The 18458-nt window shown below is 42.2% G+C and overlaps 1 protein-coding gene across 1 annotated transcript; it reads right to left on the bottom strand.

Annotated features, from left to right (window-relative positions):
* Positions 1-13383: 13383 nt before the first annotated feature.
* On the bottom strand, positions 13384-18057 carry LOC127470132 (cytochrome b-c1 complex subunit 7). Its single transcript, XM_051785320.1, has 4 exons — positions 17957-18057; positions 16656-16727; positions 14811-14977; positions 13384-13623 (listed from the first exon to the last, which is right to left on the bottom strand). Exons 1-4 carry the CDS (start codon positions 17973-17975, stop codon positions 13546-13548), a joined length of 336 nt encoding a protein of 111 aa, XP_051641280.1. The 5' UTR covers positions 17976-18057; the 3' UTR covers positions 13384-13545.
* Between the last annotated feature and the right edge of the window lie 401 nt (positions 18058-18458).

The following is an 18458-nucleotide window of genomic DNA, read 5'->3' on the forward strand; positions in this document are numbered from 1 at the left end:
ACCTGTGAGGGGAGATTGTAAGAGTTTGGGATTGTTTAGTCTAGTGAGGAGAAGATAGATAGGTCTGAAGGGAGCAGGGTAACAGCCTTCAAATCTTACTGTAAAGAGGATGAAAATATGTTGCCTTGATGTTCACTGAGAGTGGACATGGGGAGTACTAGATTTAACAGGATGCAAGGGAGATTTAGATTTGATATTAGGAAAAACGTCCCAATTACAATCAAATAAAAGCTCAGGAGCAGGCTGCCTTTGTGGACCGGGGGAGTGCAGTCATTAGAGGGTTTTAAGAACAGATTAGATGAATGGCTGTCAGAGACAGTCTATTACAGCTCTTCTCACCTCAGCATCACAGAATAAGCCACATGGCCCTACCTTGATGGGATTATTTTTTCTTTCCCTGCAGTAGTTGACAGGACTTCTGCAGGAGCTGAGGAAGCTGTGCCAATGGCTCTTGGTCTGCTGCTCAGGAAGCAGAACAGCTCTGGCAAGAGGAAAACCCAACCATCTACCTGGGACGTGAGTAACATGAGCATGTGTGATCTGGTAGTTACACAGGCATTAGCCACAGCTGCATGCCTTGGCTTATAGAGCAAGTCATTGCAGAACTCCAGTTCAAGCTGTCCTTGGGCTTCCTTGCTCAGTTGGGTCTCCTTTAACACATCTCCTAAGGCACCCAAAGGCAACAATTAAGTGCTTCTCTCAAGTCATTCCTGATGTTTAAGCAGATTTGGTCCTCAGAGGCAGCTCTCATAGGCACCATTCTAACACCACAGTACTGAGGTTTTAAACTGAGTCAATCTCCATGACATAGTTCTTATTTAAAGGGATGAAAAGTAAAATATCACAGCTGTAAATGGCAAAGGCAACCATACTGCTTTGTACATTAAAACAAGTGTATGCTGATAATTCATTGTCTTCTGACTTCCCTACCTTTTTTTTGTGTGTGATACAGCCTGTGATAAAACATGATTTAAAAAGCAGATGGTTAAACAAGATGTGCAATCTGCTTACTATTATAGCTTCTACCCGAAGCTGTGAATTAGTGCCTCTTCACTGTGACAGTCCAAGATTATTCAAGCATATAGGTTTGTGTTCTAGGAAACAGTAAAAATTGTCTACTCAATGGTAAATAATTGCTTCTTCTTTAGAAGCACTTGTTATCACCTCCTCATACTGAATATTTTTAGTATAGCAAAGTATCTTCTTTTCAGCTCCCTTGAGACATCTGCTCTCCATATGGTGGACTTGCCTCTGCTTATACAGCCGGTTTCTGGGAAGGAGTCTCCCGGTATGACAAATTGGAATTATTTCCAGGTCTTCAAACACTTCACTAGTTCCTGACTTGTGTAATTGAGCCTAACAAATTCTGCAAGACTGTACATGTTTTAATCCCTCTTGTCTACCTAATTTTTGTCATATTGCTTCCACTGACAGCAAGCTGCCCTTAAAACATCAACACCAGATTGTCAGCAGTAGAGCCACTTAGGAGCCAATGCTGGTGCTGAGCCCAGCTAGGATACATCACCTCACCAAGCTGTCCTGCTTCTCTGCTCTTTGAAGTAAAGCTGCTGCAAGCAGCACGGTCACCCCATTCTGGCCATGACAATGGGGCCACTAGCAAGGGAGCACAGCCTCTTTGAGCATCTGTGCCAGCTTCTTAGCACTGTGACTCTGAAAGAAAAATCGGGCCACCCCATCACTATGGGCCACAGTGTTTGCTTCCCATGGTTTCTGAACTGCATTCTGTGGAGCAAAGACTCCTGCAATCACACAGAAAGGGGACAGCATTTTTTTTCCATTGGTTTGACAGCAAATGCCAGAGAATGAATCAACACCTAAAAAATAATCACTCATATTTGTGTGTTATGCATATATCTATAGTTACCCTCTTATTCCCCATTGTAGCCTGTGATGTATGTGTACTCTCTGACCTTGCACTATAAAACATATGCACTATTCAAATATATTTCCTCATGCCTTACTACAGAAACTGCCAATTTTAATTTTTCTAGAAGCTGTTACAGTACAAAGAGACACAAAGCTCTGTCAAGTAATTTATTCCACACAAGGTGATATTGCAAGTAACAGTGGAGGAAAACCACACAGATGATATTTTAAGAGCAAGACCTTTGTAAAGAATCAGTGGACAGCACTGAATATTGATACCTCTGACTTGCAATGTTTGTGTATTTTAATAACACTCAAAGCACCCGTTCTCCTTCTGTGCTTACAGAAATCAGGGAAGTGCCACATGAGCTAATGAGAAGAAAGCTGTGTGCACGGGGAGGACCAGCACCAATGCCCTGCCAAGCTGCAGAGAAGCAGGGAGCACTTGGCACTGGCAGACCCCCATCGTGCTGAGCCCCCAGCATGCACTGGCCATAGGTTATACTGAGCGAGCTGTGATTTCATCTTGAAAATCTAATGCTTTAAACTATTCACACAGCATTTTTTCCAAGATCTATAGCTAAAACTCCAAGGATACAATATGTAGCCTTGAGAAATGCATCTAGCCATACTATCTTTTCTATGGTACATATTAAATCCTTCTTAATTAGAAATAAGAGGAGTCAATTGTTTTGGCATCTGAGTGACACATACAAAATACCTGGAGAATAGAAAAGTATTCCGGATCCTACTGAAAATACTGGGGCCAAAGTAAAAGCAGAGTAACCCAGATGAAAACTAAAACCTGAGAAAAAAAATCACAATGTTTTTCTTAAATTTTTGGTTAGTGAGAACCTAACCTACCTGTCTTTTTATCTTTTAAATAAGATACATGAAACAAAGATTTCCTTCTTTGGAAAGTAAAGTAATATGTGGACTTGTTCTTTCGAGATAGCTCAGAAATCTGTGTTTTATGGAGTTGCAAATAAATTTGCTTATGAAGCAGCAGATAGGGCACATTCAGCAAGCATGTTATTACTTAGCTTCTGCATAAGAGACAGTTTCTCCAGCTAAACAATATTAAATGTTTCAGTAAATCATTGCATCGTTAAGGACCTAAAGGGCAAAGATGTGTCAAATTGAGTATGCTGCTTTGTCTCAACTTTTCCTACATCCAAGGTTACAGCAGGACAGTTCAGTGGCATGTTCCCAAACATTGAGCCACTGCCAACATTTTCTTAATGGGATTAAATTGTGCCTTGTTACTGTACAAAGACACATTTTAAGTACATTTGGCCATTTATTTGATGTATGATTCTCTTTGGCTGAATTATTAGCCTGGAATTGTGAATGGTAAAGTCTGTATTTCATTACATTCTGTAATTCTTCTAAAATTTATCTAATTAACGATAGAGATATTAATAGAATGGAGAAATAAGATGGGTCATTTAGCAGTTTTCCCCTCCTGTTAGTATCTCTATCAATAATTGAATAAATTCTAGGAGAAGTACAGCATTGTGATGTACGTAAAATTAAAAGAAATATTGAACTGGTAAACAGTTGTCAGGAGGAACTATCCTGAGATGGCACCATGCCTTGCAGAACCAGAAGAAGGGGAATACACATGGCAGCAATACTAACCACAGCTGGGATGATGGGCATGGGTCTTCGTCAAACTGGACCTCTGGTACCTTTCTGCCACAGGCAATGGAGCAGCAGAGATTATCTCTTCAAACAAAGTAATCCTTGGGCCGTGGTACAGGTGACAGCCACAGTCACAGCAGATTAAACATGCTGAAAATATTTCTGGTTGCTGCAAATTCTAAATTAAGTTGTAACTAAAAGACAGTTTTCCCTCCCTTGAAGCTGGCCAAAAAAACTTCTGCAGTATGCCCAACTATATCAGGCTTCTTTCCTCCCAGCTCAGCTCTCTCCCAGGAAAGCAGCAGCACAGTCTCCCAGGCAGCACAGCACAGCCTGGCTTGTCCTGCACTGGACCCCCACAGCAGGCACTTCCATCAGGCTAAGCAAATCATGCAAGAACTGCCTGTTGCAGAGGTGGGGAGGAAATCAGAGTTTAGATGCAATTAGATGTGTTACATGTAGGTGTCAACTCCAGGCAGGTGACACTCATGCAGGACTCCAGCCAGCAGCACTGGAGACCTCTGCATTCCCACAAGTGGGTGGCTTGCAAGATAGCAGCAGCATGCTAGAGCATTACAATAGCCACAATTGGTATTAATCCAGACCAAGCTCTTACTGCAGAGTTGTTAACCATCATAAAATCTATTCTACAATAATTTTTGAGAACTCCACACTCACTATGAGCATATCACGACCAGGACTCTACACTGCTTGGTTCCTGCAATTGTCCAGCAGTTGATGTCCTTCGCTCCCTAAAACGTTGATTTATTAAGGACTTGATTCTGATCTTATTTCACAGGTGTATATAACTCCACTGCTATGACGTTATCCCAAGTGACTTTAAAATACAATGCATAAATGTTGAAAAATTAGAAAGATTGCCAAATGATGCATGGGCAGAACATCCATGTATTTCATTTTGATGCTGAAGACCATAAGCCTGATTCTCCCCTCTTGAGGACTAGTAGAAACCAGAGCTCACATATATTGCATTTAGGAGGATAAATACAAGCATTTAATTAAGACAAATATTTATATCACAGATCAATTGTCTGTCTTTTGTTTTATTCTAAAAACCTTTCAATTTCTGTGTATAATCACCAAGGGTGAGTATTGTTGACTAACTGCTTTATAATGAAGCAGGGTTGCCCAGCTCCTTTCTACAAAGGATCCAAGTCAGCACTACCAAGGTCTGCACTGCTAACAAGGACTGTATCACTTCCAGTGCAAAAGCCACCATTGGTAGAATTAAAACAAATTTATGGCAAAAATTAAAACATTTATATTTTAACATCTCCAGACTTTATTAGGTGTTCTTTATACAGTCATCTGGTATGTTTAAAGAGTGAGCAATCATATAAAAGGAAATATGGTCATAACTGATTGAAGTAATAAAACCCTGGAACTAAATAACATCTCATAACTCATTACACAACATATATTAGATTTCATTACATCAGCATATGACTTAGTAGTAAATTCTCCTGTTGGTCATAAACCTCTAAAGTGTTGTCATCCTGAAAAATGAAATTAAAAAAGGGAAGAAGACAATGCCTGGACGCTCTGGTGGTGCTTGTACTGTTACAGCACAGCCCCACCTTGAGTCAGGGTGAGCTGGCTTTGATGGGTGATGCTGGAGATCGGTGATGCGTTTCTCCACCCGTTGCCACTGTGTCCAGGACAAAACCACCCCTCCACATGGGGCATTGGCATTGCCAGGGGTTCATTTTTGTACAGCCAACCTGCTGCTGAGTTTGTCACCCTCGTGTACTGCTGAAGCCACATCCATTTCCATCACTGGTCAGCTCCTGCAAGAGTGGTAGGTGAGCATACCCCTCCTGTGTACACCCCATTCTGCTGGGGGTCAGCAATCCCCCTGAGCAGGTGCTGGTAAGGCAGCAACATGCCAGTAACAGATGCCAGAGCCATGGATTTCCTCTGCTGTGGCACCAGGCAGTGTGAGCTGCTGGGGTTGTTTGTCACTCACCGCCTCAGGCAGGGCACATGGGGGGTTGCTGCCCACCTATCCTCCTCATCTTCTGCCAGAGGCCACATTTTCACTTGCCATTGTTCACAGCCTGACCTACTGCTGTGAGCCAGCAAATGCAAGCTGGTAGCTCTGTCACGTGCCCTGGGCTGCGGGGAGCTGGCTGGACACCCCAGCTACTCACCACGTAGGAAGTGGGCAAACAGCCCAGAGGGATGGCATGGCTGGAGCCCAGTAGGCCTATGAGCTGGGGTTGTCAGAAGGGACCTCGGAGAGGCAGCTCACCAACTCATGTTACCCCATGGAAACACCAGCATGGGGGATTTCCAAGATCCCCTCTCTTTCTAAGGTGAAGCTTCTCCCAGCACTTGGGTTGCTGAGTCCCAAAGGCTATTCAGGATGCTACAGTCTTCTAGTATCCTTCAAAGGGCTGAGCAGAGGTTCACTGATGACCTGAGCATGCCCCTCGAGGCCAATGCCCTGCTTGTGGGTGCAAGGATGGTAGTAGCCACCCTAGGGGAGGAGAGGAGTCAGGGTTCATTCCTGGCATAAGCTCACCAGCCCACAGCTTCTCTATGCTACAAACAGCAAATGCTTCACAGAAACTGCACAAAAATGAACCTTTGAGCTGGAGACAGGCTCTGGTAAGTGTCTGAGCCACCCAGCTACAGCATCAGGGACCTGCTCCCCATCTTCTTGCAGCTCCCAAAGTCTTGAACTCCTGTTGTGCTGCAGCACAGCACAACACCTCATCTGGAGTTCCCTCCTCCAGCTGCACAGGCCCAGTCCAAGTGGGGGACCAGCCTTTGGGATGGGAAAGTTGTTTTCCCCTAGGGCCAGCAAGGTGGCAGTTCTTCCCTGTTTCCCCTTCCCCACTGAATGTCATCTGCTGCCTCAGGATCAGATGGGCTTCTGCTAGTGAGGTGAGGGGCAAGTCCCTCACCCCAGGCTGGGAGATGCTGCCAAAATTATTTCTGAGCAAATTTGCTAGGATCATCCCACAGCAAACTCCTTGCTGAAAGGCTCATCTCCTCTATGCAGTGTGCCATAGCTCAGGCATAAGTTCGGCTCTGAGGTATGTCCATGACACCAGTCTGGCAAAGCCCAGTATAAGCAGAGGCTGTTGCGGCTCTGGGTGTCAGCTATGAACAGTGAATGTTCTACTCTTCTCTTCCCAAAAAAGGTCTTATGTTTTTTCCTCTGAGAACCAACATCCCCTCCTCCATTTGACAGTTTATAATTACCCAGAGCAACTGATCGGCAACTGTAGCATTTGCAACATCTGGGAGATCTTAAGGCATATCCCAGTCCAAGCTGCACTGATGTAATTGTTTTGCTGGGTGAAGGACGATAACTCTCCCTGCGTGTGTTTATACTCCTTCAAAATAATCCAATGGTTTTTTTGAAGCTCACTTATGTCAACACGTGCTTTATTGTGTCTTATATGTTTTTAAAGTGCTGGGTGGAAGCAGCTGGAGGAGAAGTCCCCTTTCAAAGCATACCTCCACATGTTCTTTTTGAAGTAGCTCGTTGAATAAGGCTTTAATGGCTGTTTTGGAGGTGTCCAGACACGCCACTAGGTTCAATATACTTATGAAAAACCAAAGAGAAAGAGATCCCCCAGAGCTTCAGAGGCGGAAGGGCTACACCTCTTCTTTCCATAAGAAAACGTAAGAGCCTGTGACCAGATAAGAACAAAGCTGAGCAAAGTCAGGCACTCTGCTACCCAAGCTCTGTACCAAGAACCAGCTCTGGGGAACAGCTGCCAACCTAAAAGTTGGCAGTTGGCCCAGCAAAAGATGCTGCTTCCAGCAGAAGTTGCCCTGAAGATCTGGGCAACAGAAGGGGTGATACTGATGCTCTTTGAGGTAAGCCAGGTGAACATGAGCTACCTCGTGCAAACATTAAACTACAAATCTAAATGTCTAATCTGTCATAATCACAACACCAGTCTTATAATAGGAATAGCAGCCTCTCTGTAAGACAGATGTAAAACATGTACTTTGAAAGGAAATATGCTCTGTTACTTTTCCCCTGGAATTTCTTTTATTCTGGTTTGTTGGTTTTGGTGGTTTGAGTTTTTTTGTGGGGGGTTTTTTTGGGGTTTGTTTGTTTTAGTTTGGAGTTTTTTTAATAGAAAAATTAAGCATATCCATTTGCTGCCAGTGACAACCTAGGTCTTGACTTTGCCCCTCTACAGCCTAAGCGCTCCTAGGCAGGGATGACTACCTCCATCGAGCTCTGAAATGCTGATCTCACCCCTCCTCCGGTACCTTGGCTTTTGCAATGCACAGAGCAGAGCTGAGTCATTCCTCACCTACCAGCAGAATGCATTTTGCTTTTTATCAGAGCCACCTCCACACTGCTGTGACAGTCTGGTGAGCTCCAGCAGACAGCCTGGGCACAGAGCATTGCTGGGGGCCTGCCTGCACACTGATGGAGTTTTCTTCCATCTTCTTCAAGATGAGAAACTGCAGCTGAGAAACATGGAGGATTTGGAGAATTTTTAGTTAATTGAAGTAAACCAAACATATCAAGCTGCTTTTATGACTATTTCATAACAGAATCTTTTTAAACTAATACTCCACCGGGGAACACAACTTGCAGACAGAAAACCCTCTGAAGTGCCTTGAAGAGATCTGAGCTTTGGACTCTGAACTTTGCTGCCTATAAACAATCACTTCAATCTGCTTGGCCGCAGTGGGAGTATGAGGCTTCATAAAAGGGCTTAGGTGTTGTAATACTAAGTGCAGCAGTGCTTAACTCCATGTCTCGCTATCCAGCCTCCCCATGCAATCCAGAAGATTTAGACACAAAGAACCAGATCTGTGCAGGCCAGTGGGGAACCGCTTTAGGAATGGCTGAGGAGAGCACAGCCCAGCTGTGCTGAGGTACCTCTTTCTGATCAGGTTTCAAAGTCCAGATCCTTTCCCAGCACAGGAACCAAAGCAGCACACTCTCATAAAAAAAAGCAACAGCAATTCCACCACTTGCTTAGGGTTTAGAAGAGAAAGAGCCAGTGCTCCTTTTTTGCTGCAGAGATGCAAGCATCCAAAATTCAGACCTACCCTAGAGCTGTTGGGGCTTATTCTTGAAGCTGCTCTAGTTTTCACAAAAGGAAACATGAGGTTGGGCCACAGGAGATGGGCACTTAGGCCATGTCCAGACATCATGGAGGCAGGACAAGGACAGCTTGGGTTCCACTCATGTTAAGGTCCAATGGATGATCCTTAAATATTTTTTAGCGAAAACTTAAGCCTCAATGAGTGCCATGAACTTGGCAAAATTAGGACACATAGGTGTCTCCCTCTGCAGTGGCCTGCAATCACCCTGGCCTTTGCCAAACCACCACATACCTCACTCCTCAGTATCATACTCAGTGATTCCATTTCCCAAAATGCATTCAACTGTGTTTGTGCATAAATGCATCAACTTCATCTCATCCTCACCATGCACCCTCAAAGCAGGCAAAGGGGATTGAGGTCTACTTATTTTCCTTATACTTCTTTCAGATCCCTGCACCTGGTTTCCTAATCCTGGGTCTGTCTCAACCCCTCACCCACTCTGCATTCCTCGCTCAAGCCCTTGGCATATCTCCTTGATCTGGGTGCCAGGCTTCAGATACTACAGGAGAGAGCAGGGCAGAAGCTCATGGGCAGTAATTGCCCAAGCAGGCAAATACCTCTAGGCAGGTGGAGTCAGGCATTGCCCTTATTTTGAAGCAGCCGGTAAATGAGCCCAGAAAGCAGCCGTAGCCAACCAACCAAGAGCGTCTCCTGGTACAGTTCATTAGACCTTTCATGCAGAACAGCTGGCCAAAGGGACTAAATAGCCCCACTTGCACTCCAGAAAATATATAAGTCAGAGATCTAATGCATTTTCAGAGAAGGGGACTGTGAATCCACACCTTTTGTGTGGAAGAAAAAGGAACTGAGCCCACAGGCTGCCAGCATAATATAGCTTTAAATCACCAGTGAGCAGAAGGCACTGAGGGCTCCTTCTCCAGACGCACCATGAGAACACTCACCTTGCCAGGAAGGCAGAGGTGCAGACGCTTTCTGGCATTCTGGGGCATCAGACCACCGCGTCATCTAGTCCCAGCACCACCAGCACTGAGATTCTGGGTGAGCCAGGAACTACCCGACACTGAAGGAAGCTTACAGCTCTGCATGGCCTGCAGGAGAGTTTGAGGAAACAGAGTTTTGGGATCAGGCCCAGTTCAAGGGTACTTAGATGCTAACATAGATTTTTTACAGTGGAGTTGGTTGCCTACAGATTTTTCAAGACGTTAGCCCTTTGGGCCCTAGACCAGCTAAATGATGCTTTGAGAAGTGAAGAAGTCACCCTGGTCTCACGCTGGAGCAGCAGTGGCTCAGGTTGCCTCTGCCTGTTCTGCTCCACAGGGTCAGCCCTTACCCCGGCCACAGTTTTAGTCTGTGAAAACTGACTGCAAAGGCACAGCAGCACTGTGGGGAAACCCTGAAGATCATCTTGACCTTTGCTATCTAGAGAGAAAATGCTTCAAGTCGGAATGTGTTTACCATATTAATGCTAAAACAGTTCCATTATAATGACAAGCATGATGTTTCATCAAAATTCTTATGAGATTTATATGTGCTGTAGTTCTCCTTCAGATGGAAGTTGGATGTAAAACAAGCATATGTTTCTTGTTACAGTGCTGAAAAAAATCCATTGTTTCTGGGTTGACCGATTCAAAATTTAAAGAAATCAGTCTGACATAACAGACATGATCTTTAGCAATCAAAACATATTTTTATATTTCACTATGTATTTAATAAAAAAAACTTCCAAGTGAAGCACAGGTTTGCTTAAAAGTGATGAAAAATAATTCAAGATAAAACTGTCATCAAACTACAGGATTAGCAGTGTCAGCTCAGACTCTTACACACATAACTTCGATGTAGTGAACTCAAACTACAAAAAGATCTCAGTAATTTATGGAATCTCTGTAAAATTCATATAAAAAAACCTACATTAACCAAGATGAAGGTTTCAAAATCAGGAATTAGGAACTGCAAGATTCACTATTGCCTTGTGCATTATGATATGACTTTAAATTGCAGGCTCGCATTTTTCTCAGTAGGCACTCCTCTCATTCAGGAATTCTTTTCAATCCTCTTCAGTGCACAGTTCAACTTTGCTTCCCGAAAGCACTTGGTACAGAGGTCACAAATGTATCAGCTTCTTTGTAAGTATTTCTGCACTTACCATCAGAGGAATAAGGATTGTGAGAATCCCTGTGAAATCTGCTCCTTGTACCACCATTGAGTGTATGGCCGAATATCAACACTTTCACCTAATATTTACAGAACAGATCTACTGAACCTAGATATGGATGTGATTACTCTGCACTTCTGCAGATGTAGCCCCAAGCACCCACATATTAAGCATTTAGCAAAATTCTTAGTGGGCTTCTGTGAGCCAAGTGACTTTATCAGTGTTATAGAAGAACCTGGTGACAGCAGCAGAAAGAAAATCCAGTTCTCCAAACCAAAGAATGGTCTTTCCTTCCGCATCAGACTTTTCTTCTTTTTACACCTCTGGCAATTTGACCCCTTTTACTGTTATCAAGCTTTTCCTTAAAATGAGGCAACTTTGCAGATAGTGAGCCAACGGCTGCACACTCTGCGGTCATTGACTGAGGAGCACGTAGCCTGCACAAGGAATATGGCAGGATCCCGCAGAGAGCTGTACAGGTGGGAAGGAATCATTACAATTAATGGTAGAGCTGAAAACCCATTTTTACAAGTCCATTCCTTCCCATCCCAGATATTTTTAACGATAAATGCAAGTATTAAAAAGATGGGAATCATGCTGACCCTTCAACTTGTCACCAGTAGGATTCAGATCTCACACACAAGAAAACTCCAGTTTCTTCTAGCTACAGATTAATGCTTGTTTGCTCAGTGTATGCCGAGGGAAACACCAGAGGGTGAAATATGAAATGTCTTCCAAGTTACTCATGCACTAGCCAGCAGTACAAGCATACAAATCTCACATCACATATTTTAGAAAAGAGTTTACAGTCTCTAACACAAAACTGCTACAGCTCCTGGTTCCCAGGCAACAAATATCACTCTTGCACCCACTTCCTTCCTCACCATTTTTAGATAATCCTAAACGTTTCAAAGAATATACCTCCATCTCTGCTAAAAAAAAAAAAGACAAATAATATTTCTTTCAAACACCCTTCTAAAATACAATAGTATTCAGTGAAATTTTTCAAAATACTTCAGCAGGAGATTACTGCACATTATAGAAATTTAAAGTTAAAAATTATCACTCCAAGTCAGAAACATCTAGAAACACATCTAAATGAAAGCTGCTAAACAGCCTCAGTGAACAGGCAACCTCTTAACCTGGCTTCATTTTCCCTCCTCCCCTTGAGCTGCCATAAAAATGTAGAAAGATTCTTTTATTAACTTCTACTACTCATCTCTGACTCTTAATATGTTACATTTGAGTGTAAGGGCATCAGTGATTTTGGATGCTTTAGGCCAATTGGAGCATGGCTGCTTTGCACTTCACTCAAAGCCTATTTTTAAGTGCCTGATGCCAACAAAGTCCTTTTCTCTAAACCAAGTAATTTTTGAGAGATTTTTTCCTCAATCCAAACTTACAGTCAAATAAGCAGTGACTGTCTTTCTACAAAATTCTAACTTTTGTAAAATTTGACCAGCTATGCCTTTCAATTATCTAACAGAAGTAGCTCTTTAGACTTCTAATATTATCCTAACAGATAATGAAATAGTTCTAATTCTATTAGAAAAGTATATTCTAATAATTCCATAAAGAAAAGTGAAACTTCACGTCCTATTTGTCTCCTGGGAAAAAACCAGAAAGTTCTCAAAAATACATCAAATTATATATGATTCAATCACTAGATTTTACTGTAGGAGATGTAAGGGACTTTAGCAAGCAGACAAAGGTTAATAACAGGGCAATGAGCAAAGCTAAAAGACAGCTTCCATTCCAGCTTCTAATCCAGTATCATATTTCACTGATCATATCAATTGAAAACTGCAGGTGTGTTTTCCTCTTTTTTTTTTTCTAAACTACTCTAGCTTTTTGGTAAATGGAGTGTTGCATTTGGCAGACAAGCATGTGTAACAAAATGAAAAAGACAAAAACCTTGAGACTATCACAGAAGCTGGGTACTTCATACAGGCACATCTAATACCAATATCTGTCTCAAATTAACACTACCGTTAAACTATGAAGACTAAAGGTCTTCAGCCAGTGAGAGCCAGTACTTTCTGGACACCAAACACTGTAAACTACAGCATGCTTTAGGTAATGAAAAAAATACATGGGAAGTTAAATATGTTCTTGAAAGCACATCAGAATACCACTTTTACCCTTTTAAAGAACAAAAATTCTAAAGAAGCTGAAGTGAGACAGTCATTACAGTTTATATGAAAATAGTCTTTTAAGGATTAACAATGTATATGATACAAAAAGCTAGTGAAATATTTCCTATTTTATGACTAAGGAATCATCTATATTTTCCATTTTTTTTAATATGTAAGTGCTCAGATGCAGATATTACACTCTGTTGTCTTACAATACCATTGTAACATCAAACACTGGTCCAGTATTGTTATCTAGAGAGAAGTGACAAATGAAATACAAACTCCTTTTTAATTTAACAAAGCAACTAGCACCAACAGCCTTCAATGTTTCTTACCTAATCCTACAACTGCAGAAAACAGCTGTACTATGAAAAGAGTAAGAATCAAAAAGCTGGACTGAAGTCTGCATACCACAAAACTAATATGTAATGTATATGTTCACAGGAAAGATCTGAACATTAGCTTGTTAACATTCAAAAAGGACTCATCCAAGATTTTTTACTTTGACATGTTTATTTTGGTTGGATGAACAGACTCAATGAACAAGCTGAAATAGTATTCTTCAGCCACACAATTGCCTCTCTGTGGACTTTTATAACTAAATGTTTAAAAATATCAGAAATACGTGGATATTTTCATGAAGTAGTTCAATAGTTACTTCTTATTCCATGCTTCCTTTTCACGTCTCTCACGGATTACTTCTTTTAGGTATGGTTCAAGATAATGGTTATCCTAAAAAAGAACAGAATATATTTAAATTTATAGTGAGGTCCAGAAACATCTCAAGTCATTCCTACAGATTACTTGTCTCTCATTCCTCCTCAGATTTGACTAAACACCAACCTAACAAGGGAAAAAAAAAATAAATCAAGCCTTACTTAGTCTGAAAAGGTAAACTTTCTATCTGCCAAGTCTGCATTGAGAAGTTTTCTACTACAGCAACCACTAATGCCTAATTCCTCACCAACATTAACAAGTAAAGGGATGCTCCCAGCTATAGCTTTAGAAGCCACGTTCTTTTGGCAGATACCCAAATGTACAAGATCCACTTTAATTAGTTTAAAGTCCAACTATAATGTTCTGGAGAATCTTTTTTTGAGCTTAACTTCTAAAACTTGGGATTTGGTGGAAACTTGTAAACTTGAATTTGGTGGAACACCTTGACCATGTTTAACACTTACAAACCAAACTGCTGCTTTAGGAAATATGTAACTGGTTATCTGACGCAGCAGTTACCCAGATATACCAGCAAGACCACAAGAAAAATCCTCTGCTTACACAGAGACACATTAATACTCTTATACTATCCTATAGTCAAGAGTTTAGCAATAAGATTCTTCTCTGCCTGGTAATCTGGAAAAATCTGAGGTGGACAGTAATGCAAAGTATGTGAATCAATTCACTTCTAAAAATAAAAATTAGTTAGATCTGAAAAGGAAAGTGTAGTTTGCTTTTCAAATTACAAGATGATGCTTATTTTAGTGCAAGATTTCCCTTTAACTTATTCTTCCTTGGCACCCTCATGAATAAAACCTTTGGCTCGAGATTTTCTGTAAGATTAAGATATTAATCAGAAAAGCAAGAGACCTTTTGTAAGAATTTCCAAGCTATTTACAAAGTATTTCTTTATCTAATAGCTTAGAAGAAATATTTTGTCTGAACACAATGTGCTGTGATTCTGAGCTGCAGCTTGAGCTTCTGTCATTGTGAGAAAAATTTGGTAATTTCTACCAAAACCCAGAGATTTCTAAACAGCCATCAAAAGCTGTGTTTTCCAGAGGTGTTCTGTGAGACACTGACTCATGTACTCATTATAAAGAACATGTAAGCATGTGTCTCTTCAGCAAATGACAATCCCAAAGACCAGTCACAGCAGTGCCATCTAAGACCTCCACCCTGAAAACGCTCTGTACACACACCTCCTCATACTTCACCCACTGGTCTTTCGGAAGGATCTGATGTTTCAAGCTCAAGTCCAATGCTCGCTTTATGCGAAATATTCTTTCATTGTAAAGATGTTCTGGAAGTCTCTTCAGTGCTTCTTTTACATCATCGTCTTCGTACAATGTATCATCTCGCATTAATCCTGTACCAAGAAGTATCACTGAATAAATATTCCTAAACAAGATTTAGGATTGACACAAGTGTTTCTAAGTACCATGGGCAAAACACTTCCAAATGCAAAATCATGAAGGAAAACCAATCCAGGAGAACCATTAACTGCTCACAGAGAACATGCAATTCTAAACAATGGCTTTCACATACTCTACCTACTTTTTTTTTACTCCTTTTCTTAAAGAGAAATGAGGAAAATAAGTATTTAATTCAATGTGTTTAATAAGAAAATATCCATACAGAACAGTAACTTTTCTGGATCTGAGGGGTGGACTTATGCTCATCTATTTTTATATCTGTATTTAAGATGACTGTCTAGGCAAAGGGTTTAAGAGCTCTGAATCCATTAGAGTTAGTCAACCACAGTTGACTGACTCCTTCAGTACTGAAGAATTATGCTCTAAACTCCCCTATCCATAACGACCAGATCTCCACTGATTATATTAAACCACGGAAACCTGAAGCTCTATGTTTGTGCATGAGTTCCAAACCAGAAGTTAAACCAGGGAGAAGCACCCTGTCTTCTCAAAGCCAAGAACACTCTCCACACCATTTGTGGAACAAAGAGTTCTTGAAATTCAACCAACCCTGCTTAAAAGGTTCAGTATTAGCAAAATAGGACAAAATATTATTTCTGTAGCATTCCAAGACTGATGCAGATTACAAGAGTATACCTACTGACTTGTGGTCAAAGGTTTTGGTCTCAAAATAAAACAAATCTCTTTTGAGTCATATATTCTTGAATTCAATTTTATAACCTATTTCAAAGGCACAGGGAGAACTGCTGCTACTTTAATTACTACATTAAATTTGGTGTTTCTCAGTTTTTAGTCACATTTCCAGAAAAGCAGCAGAAGTAAGAATTTCAGCAGGTAGACATAAAAAGAGGTGCTAAACACTTCATCTCTGGAGGAAAGGTCTAAGCTTATTCCTCTACAGTTGTCTTGCAATTATTTTCTCTAGCTTCCCCAGGACAGGTATATTACATTCCTTTAAAAGATTTGCACTTATTGTGGTCAGCAGCAAATTACAAGCACTGAATATTCAGGTTCTTATTCAAGAGCAGTTCAACCATCTAAATGGTTGAAACAAATTTGGTAACAACTCTGAACAAAGTGAAGGCAATACCATCAAGACAATCTTCTCTACTTAAGGAAACACTGTTTTGACACCTATTCCAGCACTGTTCAGGCCAGGGTGACACCAACTGAAGTTATGGTGACACAAAGGGCAGAACTAACTAAAACCTCTTCTGCACTTCGGATACTTTGCATAAGTACTGTGGACAGACTGACTGCTATCAGTGGGAACCTCTCCAGCTTCAAGAGCAGTCTTCGAGTTAGAAGATACCGGCCGGTGAAAGTGACTTGGTGAGGAGAGGTAAATAATCAAGCTTTCAGGACTGCTCTGTGAAAACTTTTTCAACTGCTCCAGCTTGACCTTAGCTGTTATAAGTTAATTCACTGAAAACATGAGCAAACACAGAAAAGTCACTGATTCATTACTAGATAGATATCACGATGAGTGAAGCTACTGCCAACCTTTTTCCTCCACAAAAGTAGTAGCTAATTTTGATCAAAAAGACTTTAGCTAAACTGCATGTACATATGCCAATTATGAACCATAGCTAAATTCAATCCGACACTTACCAAGCTTGTTGAACCCAGCTGCATTATAGTACCACTTGCGAATGCTGTCTATCAGGCGACCACCTCCTGTGACTGAACGTGACCATCATCAGTTGCAGAGCGAGACAAAAATGAACATTACACGTTCCTATGACAGTACACAAAAATTCGCTGGCCTCCTTCATATGCAGTAATATAACACTGCATCAAGTTTGAATCTCAACATATACAACTTGGCCTCTCTTACTCCTCAACATCCCTTAACTGACACTGACCAGGTAGGACTCTCATTATGTACTGCAGTTCGACCTGTTTCATGAAATTTCAGTATGAGACTGCTTTAAGAGTTTAACAAGGAATTGGTCCACTGTTCCAAAACAGCACCAGCACTTCTACGCTCCATAACTCTTACACGAGCCAAAATGGTAGCGTTCTACAGAAAGCAAAACCGTCATGCTTTTCAAATAATTTATCAAAGTTCCACAACAGTGGGTTAATGTGATTTCAAGGCCAGTATATTAATATGTTGTTAACCTTTTGCTCTCCTCTCCAGTTACTTGACTGCTATTCCACAGCTTCCTTTATCAAGAAACTGCCTAAGTGAACCAGAAAGTCAACACTGAAAAGTACCCCCCAACAGAAAGATCAAAAAACAGTTTTAAAAAGAAAACATAAAAATACAAAGACACCACATATAGCACATTCATCTTTCATTAAATGTGATTCCGGATGGAAAAGGTGCATTAAGACATAATTAAGTACGATGGTACAAATGCCATTGAAGTAACGCAACAAGGGGTACAGCACGGTGTGGGCAATGCAGCCCGGGCGAGCTGTCTTATGTGACTTTTAAGACGTTTGTCTTACCAAGTCACCCCAAAAAACCAGTGCTACGTGTGATACCAGTGCGTCATTAGCGCACTATCCCATTCGGTTATTTACTGACTCCTGCGTGCTTTAGGGCCTGAGAAGGAATAATCTTCCACCAGCCATGCGTGCAGTCGGTACCCGCGCAGGATAGCGACACCCGAAGCCCCCCCGGAGCTGCCCAAAGGCTCCTCCAATGCTCCCGAGCACCCAGAAAATCCCGGTATCGGAGCCAGGCTCCCTCCACTACCACGGGAGGGACGACAAGGAGACCCGCCCGCCAAGGTTGTGCCGCAGCATTCGCTACTCCCGTCAAGGGCACACGGTGCACACCGGCTCCCCGGTTTTCCTGTCCCCGTCGCGGGCCGCCTCGCTCCCCGGCGTTGTGCGGGTTGAGCGCAGCGCCGCAGGCGGAGCGGCCGCGGCCCCGGCCCCGGCGCCCCCCGCCTCCTCACCAGACGCCCTCGCCGCCATCTTGACCTCTGCGCCGCGCGGCCTCCTGGGTAACCCGCAGGGGCGGGCGCGCGCTCGCCAATGCCGCCCCGCCGCCGGCGCATGCGCCGGGTTAGAGTGGGGGAATTTGTGTGTGCGCAAGGATGAATATTAGCGAAAAATAACGACAATAAAATTTAGCTTTGTAAAGCACTGTAAGCAAAGTACCGATCGATCACAGGAAGAAGCAGAAACCTCTCTCTGCTCAGGTATCGCAGCTGCCCGGTGAGCAGCTCTGCATTCTGAGGCACAAATAGCTGCCTCTCTTCCCAGCAGTTCCTTCAGGAATGGATCACTGCGTTTTAAAAGAAATAAAATGAATACGTAGGATTAGTCCAGAAATACGGCTGCAACAGGCAGTTTTTAGTCAGGAAAGCAAACAGCAGAGTCCAGACTGCCCCAGGCCGCGAATGGTCTTTGCCGTGTTGTACCCAGCGAGCCCCAGCGAATCAACGTGTTCAGTCC

This window comes from Manacus candei, unplaced genomic scaffold (genome assembly GCF_025592945.1).
Source record: "Manacus candei isolate 608988 ecotype Guabito, Panama unplaced genomic scaffold, ASM2559294v1 h1tg000019l, whole genome shotgun sequence".
Classification (NCBI taxonomy): Eukaryota; Metazoa; Chordata; class Aves; order Passeriformes; family Pipridae; genus Manacus; species Manacus candei.